Source organism: Sinohyriopsis cumingii, chromosome 2 (assembly GCF_028554795.1).
Source record: "Sinohyriopsis cumingii isolate HCF-2022 chromosome 2, ASM2855479v2, whole genome shotgun sequence".
Taxonomy (NCBI): domain Eukaryota; kingdom Metazoa; phylum Mollusca; class Bivalvia; order Unionida; family Unionidae; genus Sinohyriopsis; species Sinohyriopsis cumingii.
This window is the reverse complement of record NC_142962.1, coordinates 89,974,944-89,997,887: the sequence shown is the minus strand read 5'-3', so window position 1 is coordinate 89,997,887 and position 22,944 is coordinate 89,974,944. Positions and strand designations below refer to the sequence as shown.

The 22,944-nt window shown below is 35.4% G+C and overlaps 1 protein-coding gene across 8 annotated transcripts in view; it reads right to left on the bottom strand.

Annotated features, from left to right (window-relative positions):
• Nucleotides 1-377: 377 nt before the first annotated feature.
• The window catches only part of LOC149805347 (mechanosensitive cation channel TMEM63B-like), a 159,008-nt gene continuing 136,441 nt past the window's right edge, over nucleotides 378-22,944 (bottom strand). For 7 of the 8 annotated variants that reach the window (XM_089949426.1, XM_089949453.1, XM_089949468.1 and 4 more), the window contains 2 exons: nucleotides 11,989-12,030; nucleotides 378-9,861 (listed from right to left, as the gene is read on the bottom strand). In XM_089949426.1, the coding sequence (XP_089805552.1) occupies nucleotides 9,709-9,861; nucleotides 11,989-12,030 (195 nt within the window). In that variant the 3' untranslated portion in view covers nucleotides 378-9,708. The remainder of the gene's footprint in view (nucleotides 9,862-11,988; nucleotides 12,031-22,944) is intronic. The other variant, XM_089949462.1, reaches the window with a different exon arrangement.

The window sequence follows — 22,944 nt, the reverse complement described above, 5'->3', positions numbered from 1 at the left end:
AGGATTCTTCATTACCCCAAGTGCAAGCCACACATATATATATATATATATATATATATATATATATATATATATATATATATATATATATATATATATATATATATATATATATATATATATATATATATATATATATATATATATATATATATATTTATATATACACACACACACACATACACATCAATTAGTAGATAGTGCATAACTCAAGTTATTGTGCACAGACAATTTTTTCTTTCGAACCACTGACCTTGATCTCTGGACACTACAATTGATAATCACATATCATTAGACTGACATAAGATTTCCAGTCCCTAGTAGACTGGTTCTTGCTTGTTTCTTTAATGTGGGGATATAATGCACACAAAATTACATTTTTGAAAAGAATTTAGACAAATCATTTATTTTTCAAACAGCAGCAGATTTCAACAATAAAATATACTGTGTGGTAGAAAGCCTTCAAAACTAATTCTGTCCTCCTGCCAGCAGAAACAAATGTAAAATGTATGCTGCATGATAAGAAAACAAAAGTACAGTATATAATGGCAGGACCAAATTAAGGTTATGAAACGCTAAGACTGTAAAGCTGCTACTTCAATTTGGAATATGGTGGGCATAAGGGGTGTGTGTGTGTGTGTGTGTATATATATATATATATATATATATATATATATATATATATATATATATATATATATATATATATATATATATGAGAGAGAGAGAGAGATAGCAAAAATATGTATCTACATTTGACAAGAAAATCCCGAATTTGAAAATCAAGTGGTTTTGATAGTGTGTGTGATTTGGATTTTTTAAACGCAGCTTTAACAATTTTTCAGTCATATCGCTAAGATGTCTGCAGTGTGGCAGTTTATAGTGATGTCTAGTACTGGGGCATCATGCCGCAGATATGTAGCATGATGTCCCACCCAGTCATATTATCCTGACACCAGACTGACCAGTCCTAACACTAACCTATTAAAGCTGAGCACCAAGCGAGGCAGCTGTTAGTACCATTTCTGTTAAGTCTTTGGTATGACTTGGCTGGGGATCGAACCCACGACCTCCCGCATCCGAGGTGGATACTTTAACCACTAGGCCACCAGAGTCCTAAATGAGATATATTGTTAAGTTGAACAGCAATGCAAGTATCATACCTAAAAGGCAGATTCTACTGGTGAAAGGCACAAACTTCAAGTAACCTTGTAGAGACTGCTATTAGAAGCAAAGTTCATACACCATTAATTACCTTGATCGGCTACTACAGCTGAAGCCTCGTAAGATGTATATGTAGTTCCTATACTCATTCACACAAACAATAAATTCTTAACCTCTTGCTGGGAACTTGTCAACAATATACAATCATTAAAATGATTAAAAGCCTACCATTTCATGAACATTTTTCTCCGTACATCCAATTACACTGGCGATAAAAAGCAGCATATACAAACCCTGAAAAAGGTAACTTGACCAAACCTGCATTATATTTGTGCTTCATTTACACTCCAAACATGTTTGCTGCTGTGTTATCTCATTTTCCAAAATGTATTTTGATATACTGATTCCATTTATTTCCTTTACTCTAAATGCATTTACCAAAGTCAAGGTGTATCACCCCAGAATGTATAAAGTTTTAAAAAAAAAAACTACTGAATATATAATAATAATTATATTAATGCCACTTTCAATAAATGCAACAACATACTTGTAGAATATGTCAGCAAATTTCTATTATTTCTTTTCATCTCCCCAAAAGACTGAATAGAAACTACTACTGGTGATGTCACCATATTAATGGTAGTTGCAAGAACAATTTCACATCTTGCAAGTAGTGAATAATTGTCTGTTAGCTGCAAGAATCAGACACAAGATTATCATGCAAAATATATGTTCTTTTTCATTTCATTTTCATTTACTTTTCATTGTTTTGAGTTCAGCATTTGCATTCACTTTGAACTGCATTCATCATTTCATATTTGTGTTAATTCTACATTTTATTTATATTCTGTTTTTATTTCACATGTAAAATGACCTGTTTCAGGGTCTAGATGGAAATTCATATGTGGTTATGAGCTCAACACAATACTTAACCAAGCCAAGCATAAAATGTAGGTCAAATGAAAATTTATACTTAACCTAGCCAAGCATAAAATGTAGGTCAAAGTAACAACTAATTAACAAGTTTCATGATTCTAACATAAACAACACCCTATAACTGTACTTTAAACATAAAACTTCAACAAAGTCATTGAAACTTCAACCATAGGTCACATAGGCCTCTTTTTGTAATAAGGATAAAAAACTTGTTACAATATGTCCCCTCACCAAGTTTCATGATTGTAGGACGAACAAAAATACAGCATGCCAAAACTTAACTTAACCAAAGCCTGTACAAGATAAAAAATAAGTTAGAAAGAGCTGATTTTTGCTGCATGGGTATAGTACTAACAGAGATGCATGTCATCAATTTCACAATTCTAGCATGAACAGTGTCTGGAACTAAGCAATCACATTCATTCCAATTTTGGATTCATTCATATTTTGATTCTTGTTCCATATGTTGAAATCTGTCTGCAGATGTGCTTGATGTCGTATTTAGATAATTTGAGAAGAAACATTCAATAGATATATACATTGGAACTGGAACAACAAAGTGCTCATTGGATTAGAGAATTATTCTGGGACTATTGTGAATTATTCAATGGAATTCTGGACAATGCCATTGTACCGACATTCAAGGATATGAAAGTTATTTGGAACAATCAATTCTTCTGGACTTGAACAGAACTTTTTTAGGATTATTATGAATTAATTTCAAAATTCTAATTTTCTCTTACATTTTCATTTTATAACTTTGATAATTAAATTGTTACAAAGCTTGCTGGCTGCTTCTTTCTGTCCATCATGGTGGTCATATTAAATGTCAGATCAGTACCATTCTCATTTACGAATAACTAGATGTTATAAGAAGTCTCTCAGTGAAAAACCAAAGTTAATATGATCATTTATTTAGCAATAACAAGACTGTCATGTTGACTTTGTGCTACCATTTCAAATTAGGACCAACCAGACCATGGGATGAATATGTGTTGAAAGTAGTTTAAAAGTAGCAATAACTTTTGCTAATAGATGGACATACAATAGACAGAAAAGAACAGACCATCTCATCATCACTTCTAGTTTATCACCAGTAGAGCCAAAAGTGACTGAAAGGCAACCCATAAGCCTCTTAAGCAATAGGATAAAGAGTGTGAAGTAGATACATCCAATGTAACTCTATATTTTTACAGGTGTGCTAGAATTTTAGTTTAGGTCAAGTGCTAAAATTTCAGTAATTAAGTATTCATATCTGTGGGCAAATTAGGTCCCACACTGAAATATTTTGCATAATGAGTGTCATTTTGGTGATTGATATGTCTCAAAGCTAATATTTGTTTAAAATTATTTTTCTGCTATAATACTTACCTGATAACATTAACATTAGGAATATAAGTCCTACTACCTCCCAAATCCAGCCCTTCCAATCAAGAAAAAATCGTTTTTCCTGTCCATATTATATAGATAAGGGCAATAACTCTTGCAAATTACCTCCCCATGCCTTTTCAGACAACACTAGCTTTAAGCTTAGCAAAACAACTGTTGAACAGGATGCTCGGATTACAGTAATGTGATTGGGTAAGTATTCTAGGAGAAGCATAATTTACCACAACATTTGCTTTCTTACTGAATTACATTCTCTATCACTTTAACTGTAGGAGAAAAGGTAATAAAAGGAAGGAATGATGAATTCAACCTCTATCTCAGGTATCCTTCCAGGGAAATATGACACAGGACCCACAAGATCCAGAGTTTGTCTCTGACAAGCTAAATCTCTGAGATAAAAACTTGAGGCAGGGCTTGCAGAGATCACTCTAATCTCATGAGTTGAAACCCTGATGAGATGACTCTGATCTTGTGACATTTTAGAGTATGCCAAGTGCATAACCCACTTCAGCCACAAAGACAGGAATTGAGAGGTGATATCCTGTTTTCCAACTATCAGTGGAAGAAAGAGTCACTGATGAATGCCATGATTTGCCTTTGTGCATTTCAAGTAGTGTTTGAGAGCATTAACAGGGACTTGCATGGCTTCTGCTCTCAATTTATCTTTTTTGGAGAGCTAGTGTATTCTTTGATTGCTGATTGATGGTAACCTATTCTTGTCTTCAAATCCTGGTTGTGTCAAGAGGACCACTGAGCAATCCGATTTAAACTGACGTTAGTTCAGATCAACTGAAAGGGCGTTTGTTTCTCCCATGTGCTGACAACCCATGTTCTGACACTAAGGCTATCAGGAACCATTCAATGAAGTGCAAGCAAATGGTTCAAACTTATTTAAATAGAGCCATGTTAACACCCAGGATGGATTCATTTGGGAAATAGGGTGAGTGATTTTGGTTGCTGCAAATCAAAATTGGCACACAAATCCGATAGGTCTTTATCATAACTGGTATTGTGTCTGCCATGATGCCTGAAAGTGAGATCACTGAGTGGTAACTGATAGTAATTGCAGCCAATTTTTTCTCCTTGAAAAGCCAGTGAAAAAATCAGTGAGTTGGACAAGTCAAGCCCTCAAAGGGATGATTCTTTTATTTGGCACAATTCTTTGAGCACCTACCATTTCCCCTGACAAAGCTTCTGAGTGGATGGCCTTCTTGATCAAGAGATTCTCTCCACAAGAGAAGGTTTGAATTGTTTGTCCTGCAAGGCTATTCAGATAAGACCCATTTGTGAAGAATAAGACATTCTGGGCAGGGGTGGAACACTTGTGATTGCTTGAGATTTTGCTTGGCCAGAATCTTCATGGGTAGTTCTATGGCTAGATCTAATAGACCTGTGACACAAGATTTCTACCATCTGAGTATGGCTATCAGAATCATTTTACAATTATGTCCCTGTAATTTCTGGATTAATTTTGGAACCAAGACTGATATGATATGTTAAGGGAAGGCCCATAATACTTCCCAGCTTATTGATAATGCATACATGGCCATACACTTCTGGATCTATAACTGGGGAGATTGAGGTGGGCAATTTGTAGTTCCACCTTATCACAAACAGGTTAATCATTGGGCACCTCCAAAGTGCACAAATCCAAAGAAAGACTGATTGGTGGAGAGACCATTGTGTGAATGGCTTGACCGTTCCTAAACTGGCTTCCAGGACATTTAGTCTGCCAGGACTATGTCAGATTTGTACACTGTTGTTGAGTTCTTCACACCAAATCAGAAAACACAGCGAACATTGATGTGCAAAGAGACCATTCAGTGAGAATGACACGACTATTTTTGGACAGTGTGTCTGTCGGGACATTGAGTCTGCCAGGAATATGTACACTGATGTTGAGTTTTTTGCACCAATGAAGAAATGGCCAAATCAGAACACAGGTGATTTAATGACCCTTTGTTTGAGGAGGTAGGTCACCACTACCAAGCTGTCCAACATGATGAGGAACGTTTTTCTTGAGGGATGATTTTTCCAGAATTGGAAGGCAAATCATTATCAAAATTATCTTTCAAAATAGCTTTCAGTTCTAGAAGGTTTATGTGATGGGGTTGATCCCCTGGCTCTCACAAACCACTGACCATACTGAAGTCGGTTATCAGGTGGGCACCCAAACTGTTTGTATTGGCATTGGTACATACTTCTGCTCATGGCTTCTCTAGAGAGAACTTCAACTTGAACCAGTCCCACCTGTGCAATTGACCAAGGAATTAACGTACTGTGGGTGTGATCACAGCTTGTTGATCAAGGGGACTGGAGAATGGGCACCAGTAGAATAGCAATGTTATCTGTAAGCGGTGCATAAAAAGATTGCCATGCATAATCAAGTTCACTGTCACATTAAATAATCAGATTAGCTGCAAGAATTATCTTGCTGAAATCCAACTCTTGTTGGAAATGAACTCAACCAGTTCTAAGATCCAGGTTATGCGACTGTGTGGAAGCCGTACGCGACAAACTTCTTCAATCTTTTCTTCAAAGAGAAAAGTTGACCCAAATGGGGTTGTCCATAATTAAAAATGGTATGAAAATGTCATTGGTACTTGGTTTTCTGTAAAGAAAGCCTCGGTACTACCCAGATCACTAACAGAACCTCAGCAGATGATCACTAATCTCTTATTTTTAAGATTGGGGACATATCTGGAAAGATTTTCTTTCTTTGTTGTTGTCAAAGTGTACTGATGCATTACCCTTATAAGTCATTGTGGCTGGTGGAGGGGGGAGGAGTGAAGGGCATACTGAAGCCTGAAAATCTCTTCAGTGACCATCTGGAAACTTATTCCATCCTTTCCATAGCAGGATTGGAGCATGGCTGAATTGGAGTCAGTTCGCCATAATTGCTTGATTGTGAGTCTTGGGCTGGGTCAGTTTGCATTTCTGGGTATACCATTTCAGGACAATTTGACCAATGTGGGTATGTGAGAAAGCTTGCCAGTAGATTCTCGTGGGTCGGTGGTTCTTCCCGGGGTTCTTCCTCCACCATTAATACTGGCCGCCATACAAAGTTTGCATTTCTGGGTATACCATTTCAGGACAATTTGACCAATGTGGGTATGTGAGAAAGCTTGCCAGTAGATTCTCGTGGGTTGGTGGTTCTTCCCGGGGTTCTTCCTCCACCATTAATACTGGCCGCCATACAAAGCCTATTGTGTGCTGAAAAATGGTGTTAAATCCCACAACAACAACAACCATTTCAGGAGGTAACCATGATGATCTCATGTCATTTTTAGCTTGCTCACTGGTTCTGCCTTGAGGAAAAGCCATTAACATTGGAATGACTGGGTTGGTTACATGTGTATTGCATGGACGATTGGTTGAATTGCTGGGTGAAAGTTTGGCGTGGATGCCGGCTGTAAAAATTCTGAACTGGTATTAAATGGTATCAGCATTGTCAAAGGCTGGTCTAGATGGATAAATTTTCCAGTAAAATCCCCATCATAAAAAGAAAATGTTTCTGAAGGTCAGCACGATGGATGGATGCATCACTAAGATCCCCGTAAATTATACGTGACCAGGATGGTCAATCAATTCAGTCCTCAGTTTGAGACAGCTGGATGGTATGGCTGGCAGGTTGGTACAGTTGGACGGCTGGATGATAAAGACATGTCCAGTTTGGGATCCAATGGATCCTATAATAGCCCCATGTGTCCAGACTTAAAGCCATGCTCAGACATGCATGGGACTTATGCCCAATGGGCTATCTAAAATTGGGGGAACATTTCCCCAAAGCATAAGAGAATCCTGTTGGAAACTAAGAAGGGAAATGGGACAAAATTTGCAGTGAAGGAGCAATAGCATCATTGTCTCCTGTACCAGATGATACATGTGTTCAACGGTCAATGGATAAAACCCCTTCAAGTAAATTTTTCTCCATTTATGTTTATGTCCCCATAGCTTCCTGACTACATAATTTAGGTGGGGCTCACAAGAGATACTGATCTTGGTTGTAGACTTAAAACATCCCTCTCCTTGAGAGATTTGGATCTTTTATATTTCTGTTGGTTACTTTTGTAACGCCATTGACCAAATATCCTTAGTCTAGGTCTTACACCCACTTCATGGTTGAGAAGAAGAGCATCGAGTGCAACCCAAGCACATGTCATGGTAGTTTTCACTGGCCTTGAATTTTTTTATATTTTGTGCATTTGATTGCCATTTCCAACTGAAACAACATAAAATTAAAAAAAATTAGCACAAATAATGTAAGCAATTCAGTGTGTAAATAATATCCAACTACGCAACAGTTACTAAAACTTGTATCAGAAATTACGTTGGCATGCTAAGTCAATAACACATAACGTGGTTGCCATATTTGTATTGAGTCAGATGAAGTCTGTAAATGGCAAATTTATGTAAACCATGCAACTACACATCAGTTACTAACATGTCAAAGTAAATATAACATTGACACGCTAGGTCAATAACACATGTATGCCATTTCGGTATAGCAAATCTCAGAGGCTAAGTCTGTAAATGGCAAATTCATCCAAAATAAGAAAATATGAAGTAATGTGTACCACCTGTGTAGTAATGATTAATATAAAACTTCTATATTCAGCAGTAGCTGCTGATAAGTAGAATATTGGTTTGGATATCTGGAGGTAATTTTGTGTGTATATCAGCATGGCTGTGAAACTTGAAAACTTGTGACGCCTGATGGTTTTGGCAAGGGGAGGTAATGGGCAAGAGTTATTGCCCTTAATTTGCATGCAACAAAAAATATAATTTTCATTTTTTTAGTAGGGCTGGATTCAGGATGTAGTAGGCATAATTCCCTAATGTTAATGTGATCTGGGAATGTATCTGAAGGAGAATTCTTCACAGATTTCAAAGGTTAAATTTTAGCCACAGTTTCGTAGAGAAATGTGCAAAAATAGTAACAAAAGTACACATCAAGTTTCAAAATTACATTCAGAAGCATTTAAAATGTAGAACTAAATACAAAACAATAATTCTTCCAACAATGGTCACTTTTAAGACCATCACAACAGTGATGTTGGAAAAAAATGCAAATAAGTCAATTGTTCTCAAAGGTGATATGACAATCAGTGAAAATAAATTAAAGCACTTTAAGAATATATTACAAAAGAATGTAACCATATCTGCCTGCATATAATGCATGTCCACAAAAGTAAATATCAAGACCTGTCATTACATAATACATCAGCAGATCCCTTCTACACTGTTATTTGCCATTTCATAATGCACTATAAGATCAGAATCAACTGGAAAAGATTCTGATCTGCCATTTCAAAATTCCTTGTAATGCTAGAGTCAAACAGCACTGACCCCAATCTGCTATTTCATAATTCCTTGTAAGGCTAGAGTCAAACAGCACTGACCCCAATCTGCCATCTCATAATGCACTGAAGGCTAGAGTCAAACAGCACTGACCCCAATCTGCTATTTCATAGTTACTTGTAAGGCTTGAGTCAAACAGCACTGACCCCAAGCTGCCATCTCATAATGCACTGAAGGCTAGAGTCAAACAGCACTGACCCCAATCCGCCATTTCATATATCAATGTAAGGCTAGAGTCAAACAGCACTGACCCTAATCTGCCATTTCATAATTCATTGTAAGGCACAGGTCAAACATCACTGACCCTAATCTGCCATCTCATAATGAATTGTAAGGCTAGAGTCAAACAGCACTGACCCCAATCTGCCATCTCATAATGCATCACAAGATCTGTTGACACAGTATGCAATGACTGATACTGGCCTATGCCATTTGCAACTGAGTGCATATTATTAATGGTTAAATACATTACGTTGTTCCACTATATGAAGAATCTTCTGGAACTGAAAACAAGCTCTTTAGAATGTTTGACAAGAAACATTTTCCTTCTTATTTCCTCTCTTGAAATGGGTAATCAACCTTTTGATTGAAACTAGAACAAAACAATAAAGTGTTCTTGGATTATGGCAATAACATTTAAAGATGAAACTTAAGCAAAGTGTGACATACAGATGGAAGGAAAAAAGTAACACTATATATTCCAACAGCCGCCATGGTGGAGAACAAAAAATTCATGGACAGCAATTTTGGATTTGGCAGTCTCAAGAGTTGTACACCTGTGCAGTCCTTCATAAGAGCATTATTTGGTAACAGTCTGTCAGCATGCATCTGTAGCCTTACAAAAACTTTTGGTGCTCACTAGTGTATCTCGGCTGTCACAAAATCAGAGTCTACCCCTTCAGAGTCCCCAATGGCACCGTAATTGTGGACAGTCTGCCTTCCTGTGGATGTGGCTGTTGAGGAGTTCTGTTCAGTGCTTGATTTCTCCAGTAGTACACTTGCCACAAAAGGCTGAAATAAAAACATCCACAACTAGAACAACTTCCTTTGCTTGCCTGGGCAAATTCTCACATTTTTTTAATTACATATTCCCCATTCCCCGCAAAAAAATGTTATCTACAAGGGGTTATAACCACAAAGCTGTTAAATGTATTACATATCCTCTTGCTATACATTTTGGTCAGAAAGTATTGACAAGGAACCATCAAACAGACTGATGTTCTACTGGCTAAAAAGAATATTCTGAAATTCAAGAAAAAAAATTGTGCTGGAACATGAAATTCCTCAGCAATAACAAGATTTTCAAATAAGCTAATGTGGTGGACATAACAGATGTCAGATTCAAACTGTTTTCTTTTAGGATCAGCAAGACATTACAAAAAGTCTTCAAGTGGAAATGCAATGTCTATATGGCTATTTTTGTGGAAATAACAATAACAAGATTTTAGAAATGGGTGTCATGGTGCCCATATTGGATATCAGATTTGTACCATTTCCATTTAAGACCAACTAGAGAGCAAAAGAAGGCTTTTGGTGAAAATGCAATGTCAATATTTCAAACCATCTAGAAGTAGTGATAAAAAGATTTTCAAGACAGCCATTGTGGCATCCATGTTAGAAGTCAGATCAGCACCAGTTTTATTTAGAACCAACCAGTCATCATCAGTCATTCAGTGAAAACCCCATGCTGATACACTATTCATTCAGGAGAAAATAGTGAAAACAAGATTTGTGAGATGGCCATTGTGGGAGGTTTACTGAATGTCTCAGTATCACCATTTTCATTAGAACCATCTAAAAATCATTATAATTTACTAAAACCCCTATGTTCTTATGACCATCCATTCAAGAGAAGTAGCGACAAGATTTTCAAGATGGCTACTATCGCATTGGCACCATTTTCATTGATGACCAACAAAACAGAATAAGAAATCTTTCATTGAAAACCTCATGTGGACATAACCATCCATTGAATAGTAGTCATAAGATTTTCAACATAATGGGCAACAAATCGGCACCATTTTCATTTAGGGCCAACTAGATATCGTAAGAAGTCTGGTGGTAAAAACCCCAAGTCAATATGACTTTCTGTGCAGAAGAAGAAGTGCAACACGATTTTCAATCTGGCCACTCTGGTGGACATACTGGTCGTCATGATGTCGCCATTATCATTTTGAAATATTTAATGAAAACCCTCCTCATAAGACACATGCATATTCCTGTCTGTCGAGATTCTGCATTTTAAACCTTCCTTATCCAAGAAATTATTTATCTTCCACAGAAAAGTATAAATTTCCCCCAAAATATGCTATATAAAATACAAACCTTAAAAACACACCAGAAAATATTCAAGATCAGCAATGAAGCATATCAGACTTTCTGTCATCTACCTACAAGTTCCATGGAATTAATACAGGATGTTTGGACTTGGAATAAATTCCAACTATTTTCCCATCCTTGAATTTCAGATGGGGAGTTTTTGCACTCTGTGGTAATGTAAGTGTATAACTTGTTTTCCTTTAATCCCAGATTTCAACAAGAAACAAGCATTTTGTAAACCACTGTATAAATCATTGGTATGTGATTTTAGAAAAATAATATAAAGTGGATCTGGGAAAATAACCACAATAATATAAAGCTGGTCTGGGAAAATAACCAGAATAATATAAACTTGGTCCAAGAATGTATCACTGTGACTTTGTTCAGGTTATATGCAGTATTGCAGTCATGTGACTTCACTTTTGTAATCTGTAGTATTACATCTGAGCGACTTCACTCTGGTAATTTGTAGTATTATGTAGTGTGACTTCACTCTGCTTATTTGTAGTATTACATCAGACTGACTTCATTCTGGTTATTTGATGTATTACATCCGACTGACTTCACTCTGGTTATATGTAGTATTATGTAGTGTGATTTCACTCTGGTTATTTTTAGTATTACATCAAAACAACTTCACTTGGGTTATTTGTAGTATTACTATAGTGTGACTTTGCTCTAGTTAATTTGCAGTATTACTGTAGTACGATTTCATTCTGGTTATTTGCAGCATGACTCTAATTAAAATAATTTATAGTATTACAGTAGTGTGACTTCACCCAAGTTATTTCTATACAAAAACCTAGACCAGCAACTAACTTTGGTATCTGGTTCCATACTCCTCGTCTGTCCAATGAACTGCTGAAATGGAAAAGTGTTTGAATTATAGTCATATACATTATAAGATATGTCTCTAAAATTGCATTCCAGTTTTTCAGTCCTTCTTGGTATATTACAAATAATATCTACAATGTCCACACTACATGCATATTGTCAACAGTCCATTGTCTATATTGTCCACACTACATGCATGCTGTCAAAAGTCCGTTGTCTACAATGTCCACACTACATGCATGTTGTCAACAGTCCATTGTCTATAATGTCCACACTACAGGCATGTTGTCAACAGTCCATTGTCTATAATGTCCACACTACAGGCATTTTGTCAACAGTCCATTGTCTACAATGTCAACACGACATGCATATTGTCAACAGTCACACACTACATGTAAATTGTCAACAGTCAGCTTTCTACAATGTCCACACTACATGCATATTGTCAACAGTCAGGTGTCTACAATGTCAACACCACATACATATGGAAAAATCTCTTAACTGAAATTATCAAACTATTTTTTATGACTAAAATTAGTTTTTGTTTTCAAGTACAGGTATTAAAATATAATTTTGATTGACAAGGGTATTCCATGCATTTTAAACATTCAACAGCTGAACAGAAATGTGTGTCCAAGTGTTTATACATGTACCATTTAATTTTGGTTCTTTGAAAATTTACTTAGGCAAGAGACCCTTGATAGGGATATGCCCTATTGACAAAAAATAATTTGTAAGAATTAACAAAAGATATGTTTCTCCCATTCTTTTATCTTTCTTGATTGCTGTATATTGAAACTATCTTTAATATTTCCGAGAAACTCAAGCATACCAAAAGTTAGTAGCAAATAATTTCCTGTTATGTTTGAGTTAACAGGTTTACAAGCGCAGTACAATATTTGTGATGACCGTTGTCCGTGCACTTGATATCACTGAAGTTATCTGATAGTGTCAAGATATACCCACATGACTTGTTAAGTTTGTTTGGATCCATAATGAATTGTTCTCTTTTTTACCCACCCACCTCAAGTTGCTGAAATAGCACTGTACAAGGTAATCTTAAGATATATCCATAATATGTCTTTGATAAACATCAACTAATAAAAATTGGTGTTATCTTCAGGACCTTTGACCTTGAAATCAAAGACAGAATGCAGACTATCTACTTCATTACTGAAAAACTAAAAACAAAGTCAAGTAAAAATTCATCTGTATACAATTAACTCTTTCCATAAGCTCTGTGATATACAAAAATGCAAACAGCAACCTTTGACCTGACACCAAGTGCCAGTAGGACTAGTTTTCAAATCTGTTCCCAACATCCATTTACAGCAAGAAGTAACAAGATTTTAAAGCATGCTATCAAGGCAGCCATTTCTAAAGTTAGATCATTTTAATATAAGACCAACTAAACATCATGAAAAAATAATAATTTATCAAGTAATTAATATATGATCCACTACACACTGTAAGAAGTGTTTTAGTGAAAACCTGATGTCAATACACCCCAGGCTTCAAAAGGAGTAGTCATAAGATTTTCACAGCAGCCACTGTGGCACCCATATGGGGGGGGGGGGATATTCAAACCATTGTCATTCAAAAGCAACTAAATACTGTAAGAAGTCTTTCAGTGAAAAACCCATTCCACATGACAAAGAAGTGTGCATACTTATAACAAGAGTTCAAAATTGGTCACAATGGTTGCCATACAGCATGTTAAACTGGCACCTTTATTATCAGTGACCAAGTACATGTCACAAGACGTCCTTCAGTGAAAACATCCTGTCAACTGTTCAGACAAGATTTTTCAACATGACTGCCTTAGGTGGCCATAATGGATATCAGATTAGTACCATTCTCATCCATGATCATTTATATATCATGCCGTATTACAATGAGATGAAGCTGATATGACCATGATGAGGAGGTAGCAGCAACAAAATTTTAACCATGGCCACCATGTCTCCCATATTTGGTATGCAAGAGGCCCTTTATTTCATTTGGGACAAAGTTGCCAACTTTGATGACTTTCCCCCAAAACATTTTGAAGTTTACTTGCTTACAAGATGGGTCCAAGTGCAAACTTAATGGATTCAGCTCTGCATGATGCACCAACAGGACTGGATCTAAGCAGTTTGTTAGAAACCATCAGTAGAACAAAAAGCATATACCCTGAGCTGCTGGTGCATAATGTGCCAGGAGATCAGGGTCCACACTGTTTGCAGTTGGATCTATCTTGTGAGTGAGTATATCTAACAGTAGATGAAATTGCCAAAATTGTGTACGGTAACTTAAAAATAATGTGATTCTGACAGCCTATGTAAAATACTGTGAAGGTTACAGGATTTTGTCTCTTTTGAGATTTGGCTATACAGGTTTGGTTTACCAGCACCCGAAGGTCTTTAAATGCATGCATTCAAGCCCAAAAATGTGGATGGTCTAGAAAATAAATGCTTTTTTTAATTGACTTTCTGATTTATCCTTGTTCTTTTCAACCTTAATGAAATGAAGATCCTGGATTTCTTTTTAAACCCAACAAACAGATGTGAAATTTGACTACCCTCTATGGCACTGAAGAGTTCCTACATAACCCATGTACTGAGGTATTTAGTCTGCGGATATTTTCAATTTGGGCCTAGACATGACTTGCTATCAGCACAAGTAACTATGTACTGATGTGTTTAGGCTGCAGATATTTTCTATGTGGGCCTAGACGTGACTTGCTATCAACATAAGAAACTATGTACTGAGGTATTTAGTCTGCAGATATTTTCTATGTGGGCCTAGACATGACTTGCTATCAGCACAAGTAACTATGTACAGATGTGTTTAGGCTGCAGATATTTTCTATGTGGGCCTAGACGTGACTTGCTATCAATGCCTTGACGTGACTTGCTATCAGCATAAGTAACTATGTACAGATGTGTTTAGGCTGCAGATATTTTCTATGTGGGCCTAGATGTGACTTGCTATCAACATAAGTAACTATGTACTGAGGTATTTAGTCTGCAGATATTTTCTATGTGGGCCTAGACGTGACTTGCTATCAGGATAAGTAACTATGTACAGATGTGTTTAGTCTGCAGATATTTTCTATGTGGGCCTAGACGTGACTTGCTATCAACATAAGTAACTATGTGTTGAGGTATTTAGTCTGCAGATATTTTCTATGTGGGCCTAGACGTGACTTGCTATCAACATAACTATGTACTGAAGTATTTAGTCTGCAGATATTTTCTATGTGGGCCTAGACGTGACTTGCTATCAGCATAAGTAACTATGTACAGATGTGTTTAGGCTGCAGATATTTTCTATGTGGGCCTAGATGTGACTTGCTATCAACATAAGTAACTATGTACTGATGTGTTTATTCTGCAGATATTTTCTATGTGGGCCTAGACGTGACTTGCTATCAACATAAGTAACTATGTGTTGAGGTATTTAGTCTGCAGATATTTTCTATGTGGGCCTAGACGTGACTTGCTATCAACATAACTATGTACTGAAGTATTTAGTCTGCAGATATTTTCTATGTGGGCCTAGACGTGACTTGCTATCAGCATAAGTAACTATGTACAGATGTGTTTAGGCTGCAGATATTTTCTATGTGGGCCTAGACGTGACTTGCTATCAACATAAGTAACTATGTACAGATGTGTTTATTCTGCAGATATTTTCTATGTGGGCCTAGACGTGACTTGCTATCAACATAAGTAACTATGTGTTGAGGTATTTAGTCTGCAGATATTTTCTATGTGGGCCTAGACGTGACTTGCTATCAACATAACTATGTACTGAAGTATTTAGGCTGCAGATATTTTCTATGTGGGCCTAGACGTGACTTGCTATCAGCATAAGTAACTATGTACTGATTTTTTTAGGCTGCAGATATTTTCTATGTGGGCCTAGACGTGACTTGCTATCAGCAAAAGTAACTATGTACTGATGTGTTTAGGCTGCAGATATTTTCTATGTGGGCCTAGACGTGACTTGCTATCAGCAAAAGTAACTATGTACTGATGTGTTTAGGCTGCAGATATTTTCTATGTGGGCCTAGACGTGACTTGCTATCAGCATAAGTAACTATGTACTGATTTTTTTAGGCTGCAGATATTTTCTATGTGGGCCTAGATGTGACTTGCTATCAACATAAGTAACTATGTACTGATTTTTTTAGGCTGCAGATATTTTCTATGTGGGCCTAGACGTGACTTGCTATCAGCACAAGTAACTATGTACTGATGTGTTTAGGCTGCAGATATTTTCTATGCTTCCTGTTGGCACTGGATGCATACATTTTTATGGTGAAAAACAAATATCTTGAGAATATAATGGTAAAATGCATTTCTGTATAAAATTTACAGCTCAATAATATGGCACTAAATTTTAAAAAAAGTCCAACTATTTTATCACATACATAATATTTATGTTTTGATATATAAGACTTACCATACATTTTACATATTTACCATCAAACACAACAATAAATGATACTGCCTAATTAATATATCTCACATACATGATATTAGTGTTTTGGTATATAAGACTTACCATACATTTGACATATTTACCATCAAACACAACAATAAATGATACTGCCTAATTAATATATCTCACATACATATTTGTGTTTTGATATGTAAGACTTACCATACATTTGACATATTTACCATCAAACACAACAATAAATGATACTGCCTAATTAATATATCTCACATACATATTTGTGTTTTGATATATAAGACTTACCATACATTTGACATATTTACCATCAAACACAACAATAAATGATACTGCCTAATTAATATATCTCACATACATATTTGTGTTTTGATATATAAGACTTACCATACATTTGACATATTTACCATCAAACACAACAATAAATGATACTGTCTAATTAATATATCTCACATACATGGTCTTCCTTTCACACAAAGAAAATTGCTTTAATCAAAGTTTTTGATGAAAATATACAATATTTCCAATAGTCTGATGAGAGCATATGCAGGTCTCAAAGAAAAAACAAACATTATAGTAAAAGAAATGACCAAATCAGTGGTAGTTCCAACTAGTGAAGGCAAGAAATACAGCTTGTCGGCACTTAACAAGATGGTATGAATGTAAAATAACAATACACCAGATTCTCAAGTACACAGGGTTCCAACAAAACAAATCAATATGGTGTACAAAGGTACAGCCAATTTATTTGGTGGAAAGATATATATATATATATATATATATATATATATATATATATATATATATATATATATATATATATATATATATATTATACAGATGTATAGACTTATCTATGATATAAAGATGGCTATCTTGTATGCTGATTGTGGTGTACATATTTAAAGCCCAAATATATTGTGTACAATTTGGTAAACCCCAAATATATGGTGTGGTATACAGATGTATGGTCCATATATATGGTGTAAAGATGTAAAGCCCATATGCTGTAAGTTGCCATAAAGACATATGACCCACATATATGGTGCACAGAAGTAAAGCTAAAATATATGGTGTACAGATGTATTGGCCATATATATATACTGTACAGATGTATTGACCATATATATTGTGTATGGATGTAAAGTCCATATATATGGTATACAGATGTAAAACTCATATATGTGGTTTACTGAAATACAACCCATATATATGGTGTACATATGAACAGCACATATACATGGTACACAGGTGTATTGCCCATATATATCATGTACAGATGTGTAACCCATATATATGAAGCGTAGATGTACAGCCCATATATATGCTATACAGGTGTATGCCCATCTATGGTGTATAGAAGTAAAGCCCATATATATACTACAGATGTAAAGCTTATATATATATATATATATATATATATATATATATATATATATATATACTACGGATGTAAAGATTATATATATATATATATATATATATATATATATATATATATATATATATATATATATATATATATATATATATAGTGTGACCCCGATATAGCGCGCTCCATTATAACGCGAATTCGGATATAATGCGATCGTGGCATGGCTCCCGAAATTTCATATACATGTGTTTTTCTTGTGCACAAAAAAAAAATTCTGAAATACTACGAAGAAAACTTAAAAAGCTGCTTATCATTTTGGGGAAGAGATCGCGTATGAATAATCCAAGACAATCATGGCTTGGCTCCTGAAATTTTATACGTATTTTTCTCGTACGCAAAAAAGTATTTTTTTTTCTTCTTAAAAGTAAGAAAGAAAAAAAAATGCATGAAAAGTTTATTCTGGGATCACATAGGTCTTCGCCAATGTCGCAAACTTGGATTGTTTTTCCTTATTGACTGCAAAACATACCATGTGGCTTTTTTTATTTGTTGGCGACATTGTTGGCTGTTTAATCTTTTATATACAGCCACTGGTTTGGAATGCAGAAATTCAAAGGCCCCATGAAAGGAAGCCGCAAACTGGATATAAAATGCACTGAAATTTATCTACTGTTACATAAACAAATTCTTTGTCCATACCGATAACCCATCTAAACAGTGCACTGTTATATCATAATCCCCTTATCCTGGTATCTAGCATGAGTTCCGTATGTTGTAAAATGTCCGCATTTTTTGTTGTTGACATTTCTGGTAACGGTGATCAACTGGACGAGGCATTGTCTCATAATCTATCATTCATCGGATTTTAAGCTGCTCACAAGTAATTAATCTATTTACAAAGACTGACATTTTATTTGTGGATGGTAGTAAAATTCCTCTTTATTTCACTCAGAATTAAATCCTTCAGAACGCTCACGTTTTCTGTAATAATTCCTGTCATCAGAACACCTGCGTCTCTATCGTCTGTTGACCCTTTGTTAATTTTCAGATGCATGCATGGAAGGCAGCATCACGCTGTTACCACAAATGTAAAAAAATAAATTAAAAAAATAAAAATAATCTTACTAATTGGTTTATTCAGCAGGCATGGAGGGACAGTAACTAGAATAGTCTAAACAACAGCCAATTCCTTTTTAAAAATGTACCCAGATAAAACAGTTTGCTGAAATTTCAAAGGAAACAGATTACCTATGAAGCACCGACTGCTTTGAAAATGTACTCAGCAAATGGAAAAAATACCAGTCTCAATCATGCAATACAATTATTTGATGTTGCCACCACAATAAGAAATGACCATTCGTTTGGTTCTCCAAAGCTGTCCTTCTCAGTGACTTCAATAGCGCATACACCCTTCATCAAAGAAAGCCGACTACAATCTTTCAGTAACAGCAAAGAACTTTTCTTCAAAGGAAGTTAGTACCAAACTTGAATAAAAGTGATGGAATCTGATGGATTTTTCATTTTCCAATGTGACTGGAACACATTAACAGTGCTGTGAAAGTTTCCTTTTTGTAGGGAAAAGTTTGCTTAAAATGCAAACTAACTTTTACCGACTTGGAACGTACTTTAAAGTAAATGTGCTCTGTCATTCGTTACGTGATTGTGCTATGTTTTTCCGCTGAATTCAGACCAGTATGACCTGTTACAAAATTAATGAATATTTTAAAGCTGTGTTTGCATATTTTCGATGGAATCACTTGCATTGTGGATTCAATGTATATGATGAGGTTTGCAGCTGAGTACACGGTGTTGATACTCTGTTCTGGCCATACATTAGACATTTCTATATAAACAGGATTCATGTATATGTACCAATTCATGGTTCTCTAAGCACGTATTTTACCGCCCGCATTTTTTACCCCTCCCCCATTTTTTGTGTGTGGGGTAACACGGTTCGGTATATAACGCGGTTGGGTTTTATGGCTCCCAACTACCATATTATAGCAGGGTTACACTGTATGTATATGTATGTATGTATATATATATATATATATATATATATATATATATATATATATATATATATATATATATATATATATATATATATATATATATATATATATATATATATATATATATATATATTACGTAAGTTGCTGTTGTTGTTGTTGATGTAGGGTTTAATGCCATTTTTCAGGACAAGATAGGCTATACATGGTAGCCAGTATAACTGGTGGAGGAAATACGTAAGTGAAGTCTATATATATGGTGTACAGTTGTATAGCCCATATATATGGTGTGTATATATATATATATATATATATATATATATATATATATATATATATATATATATATATATATGTAAAGCCCCAATGGTACAAAGATGTAGAGCAAAGATGAATACTGGTAGCACACATGTATGATGTAAAGTTATATAGTCAATCCAGTATTAATTATATGTTAATTTTCACATCATTTGTTGATCAAGAAATTTAATTAATATACAGTTAGATGCAATTTGATCTATATCACATTGTATTACCAAATTTTACAGGATACTACAACATACTTAAGTTTTTACATATGCATGATGTTTATGGAAATTACATTGAAACATTTTTAACAAGCCAACCAATATTGCAGAATGTGGAAAAAGGGTTATATTTTTGTCAAAATGCAAGTTGGAGGATGGCTGTAGGCAAGAGTGGAGGGTATTATATTATAGTGAGAAATCCTGTAGGTGACAGTGGAGGGTATTATATTATGGAGGAATTTTAATGTGGGAAATCCTGTTGGTGAGAGTGGAGGGTATTATATTAGAGTGAGAAATCCTGTAGGTGACAGTGGAGGGTATTATATTATGGAGGAATTTTATAGTGGGAAATCCTGTTGGTGAGAGTGGAGGGTATTATATTATAGTGAGAAATCATGTAGGTGACTGCAGGGTTTTATATTATGGAGGAATTTTATAGTGGGAAATCCTGTTGGTGAGAGTGGATGGTATTATATTATAGTGAGAAATCATGTAGGTGACAGTGCAGGGTTTTATATTATGGAGGAATTTTATAGTGGGAAATCCTGTTGGTGAGAGTGGAGGGTATTATATTATGGAGGAATTTTATAGTGGGAAATCCTGTTGGTGAGAGTGGATGGTATTATATTATAGTGAGAAATCATGTAGGTGACAGTGCAGGGTTTTATAATATGGAGGAAATTTTATAGTGGGAAATCCTGTTGGTGAGTGTGGAGGGTATTATATTATGGAGGAATTTTAATGTGGGAAATCCTGTTGGTGAGAGTGGAGGGTATTATATTATAGTGAGAAATCATGTAGGTGACAGTGCAGGGTTTTATATTAAGGAGGAAATTTTATAGTGGGAAATCCTGTTGGTGAGAGTGGAGGGTATTATATTATGGAGGAATTTTATAGTCGGAAATCCTGTTGGTGAGAGTGGAGGGTACTATATTATGGAGGAATTTTATAGTGGGAAATCCTGTTGGTGAGAGTGGAGGGTATTATATTAGAGTGAGAAATCATGTAGGTGACAGTGGAGGGTATTATATTATGGAGGAATTTTATAGTGGGAAATCCTGTTGGTGAGTGTGGAGGGTATTATATTAGAGTGAGAAGTCATGCAGGTGACAGTGGAGGGTATTATATTATGGAGGAATTTTATAGTGAGAAATCCTGTAGGTGACAGTGCAGGGTTTTATATTATGGAGGAATTTTATAGTGGGAAATCCTGTTGGTGATAGTGGAGGGTATTATATTAGGGAAATCCTGTTGGTGAGAGTGGAGGGTTTTATATTATGGAGGAATTTTATAGTGGGAAATCCTGCTGGTGAGAGTGGAGGGTATTATATTATGGAGGACTTTTATAGTGAGAAATCCTGTTGGTGAGAGTGGAGGGTATTATATTAGAGTGAGAAATCATGTAGGTGAGAGTGGAGGGTATTATATTATGGAGGAATTTTATAGTGAGAAATCCTGTAGGTGACAGTGGAGGGTATTATATTATGGAGGAATTTTATAGTGGGAAATCCTGTTGGTGAGTGTGGAGGGTATTATATTAGAGTGAGAAATCATGCAGGTGAGAGTGGAGGGTATTATATTATGGAGGAATTTTATAGTGAGAAATCCTGTAGGTGACAGTGGAGGGTATTATATTATGGAGGAATTTTATAGTGGGAAATCCTGTTGGTGAGAGTGGAGGGTATTATATTATGGAGGACTTTTATAGTGGGAAATCCTGTTGGTGAGAGTGGAGGGTATTATATTAGAGTGAGAAATCCTGTAGGTGACAGTGGAGGGTATTATATTATGGAGGAATTTTATAGTGGAAATCCTGTTGGTGAGAGTGGAGGGTATTATATTATGGAGGAATTTTATAGTCGGAAATCCTGTTGGTGAGTGTGGAGGGTATTATATTATGGAGGAATTTTACAGTGGGAAATCCTGTTGGTGAGAGCGGAGGGTACTATATTATGGAGGAATTTTATAGTGGGAAATCTGTTGGTGAGAGTGGAGGGTATCATATTAGAGTGAGAAATCCTGTAGGTGACAGTGGAGGGTATTATATTATGGAGGAATTTTATAGTGGGAAATCCTGTTGGTGATAGTGGAGGGTATTATATTAAGGAGGAATCTTATAGTTGGAAATCCTGTAGGAAAGAGTGGAAAATTAAGAAAACCAGAGCTGACTATGAAAAAAATTGTCCCAAAAAATGTGTCAGGTACAACTTGAAGTATGGGACAATAATAATGTTTTATTACTTATGAGCAAGGCATTATTTTGTTGTAATTACACTTGAACTGTAATCAAGTCCATGATCACTAATTTACACAAACGCCTCACACATTATAACTTCATCAAGTAAATTACAAATACATGTAACTATCACTAGATTTTTGACTTTATCTGTTAGTAAATTAGTATGAAGTGTTAAATGGCCAGTAGAAAAACACTTGTATTATTCATATGCGAAAGCAAGTATTTACAATGTTCAAGAGGGCATCAGTGTCATAAATGATGACTTGGCAAGAATGAAAGAGACTGAGGAAAGCCAAAGAAAGAGCAATGTGGAGTTCTATATCAACC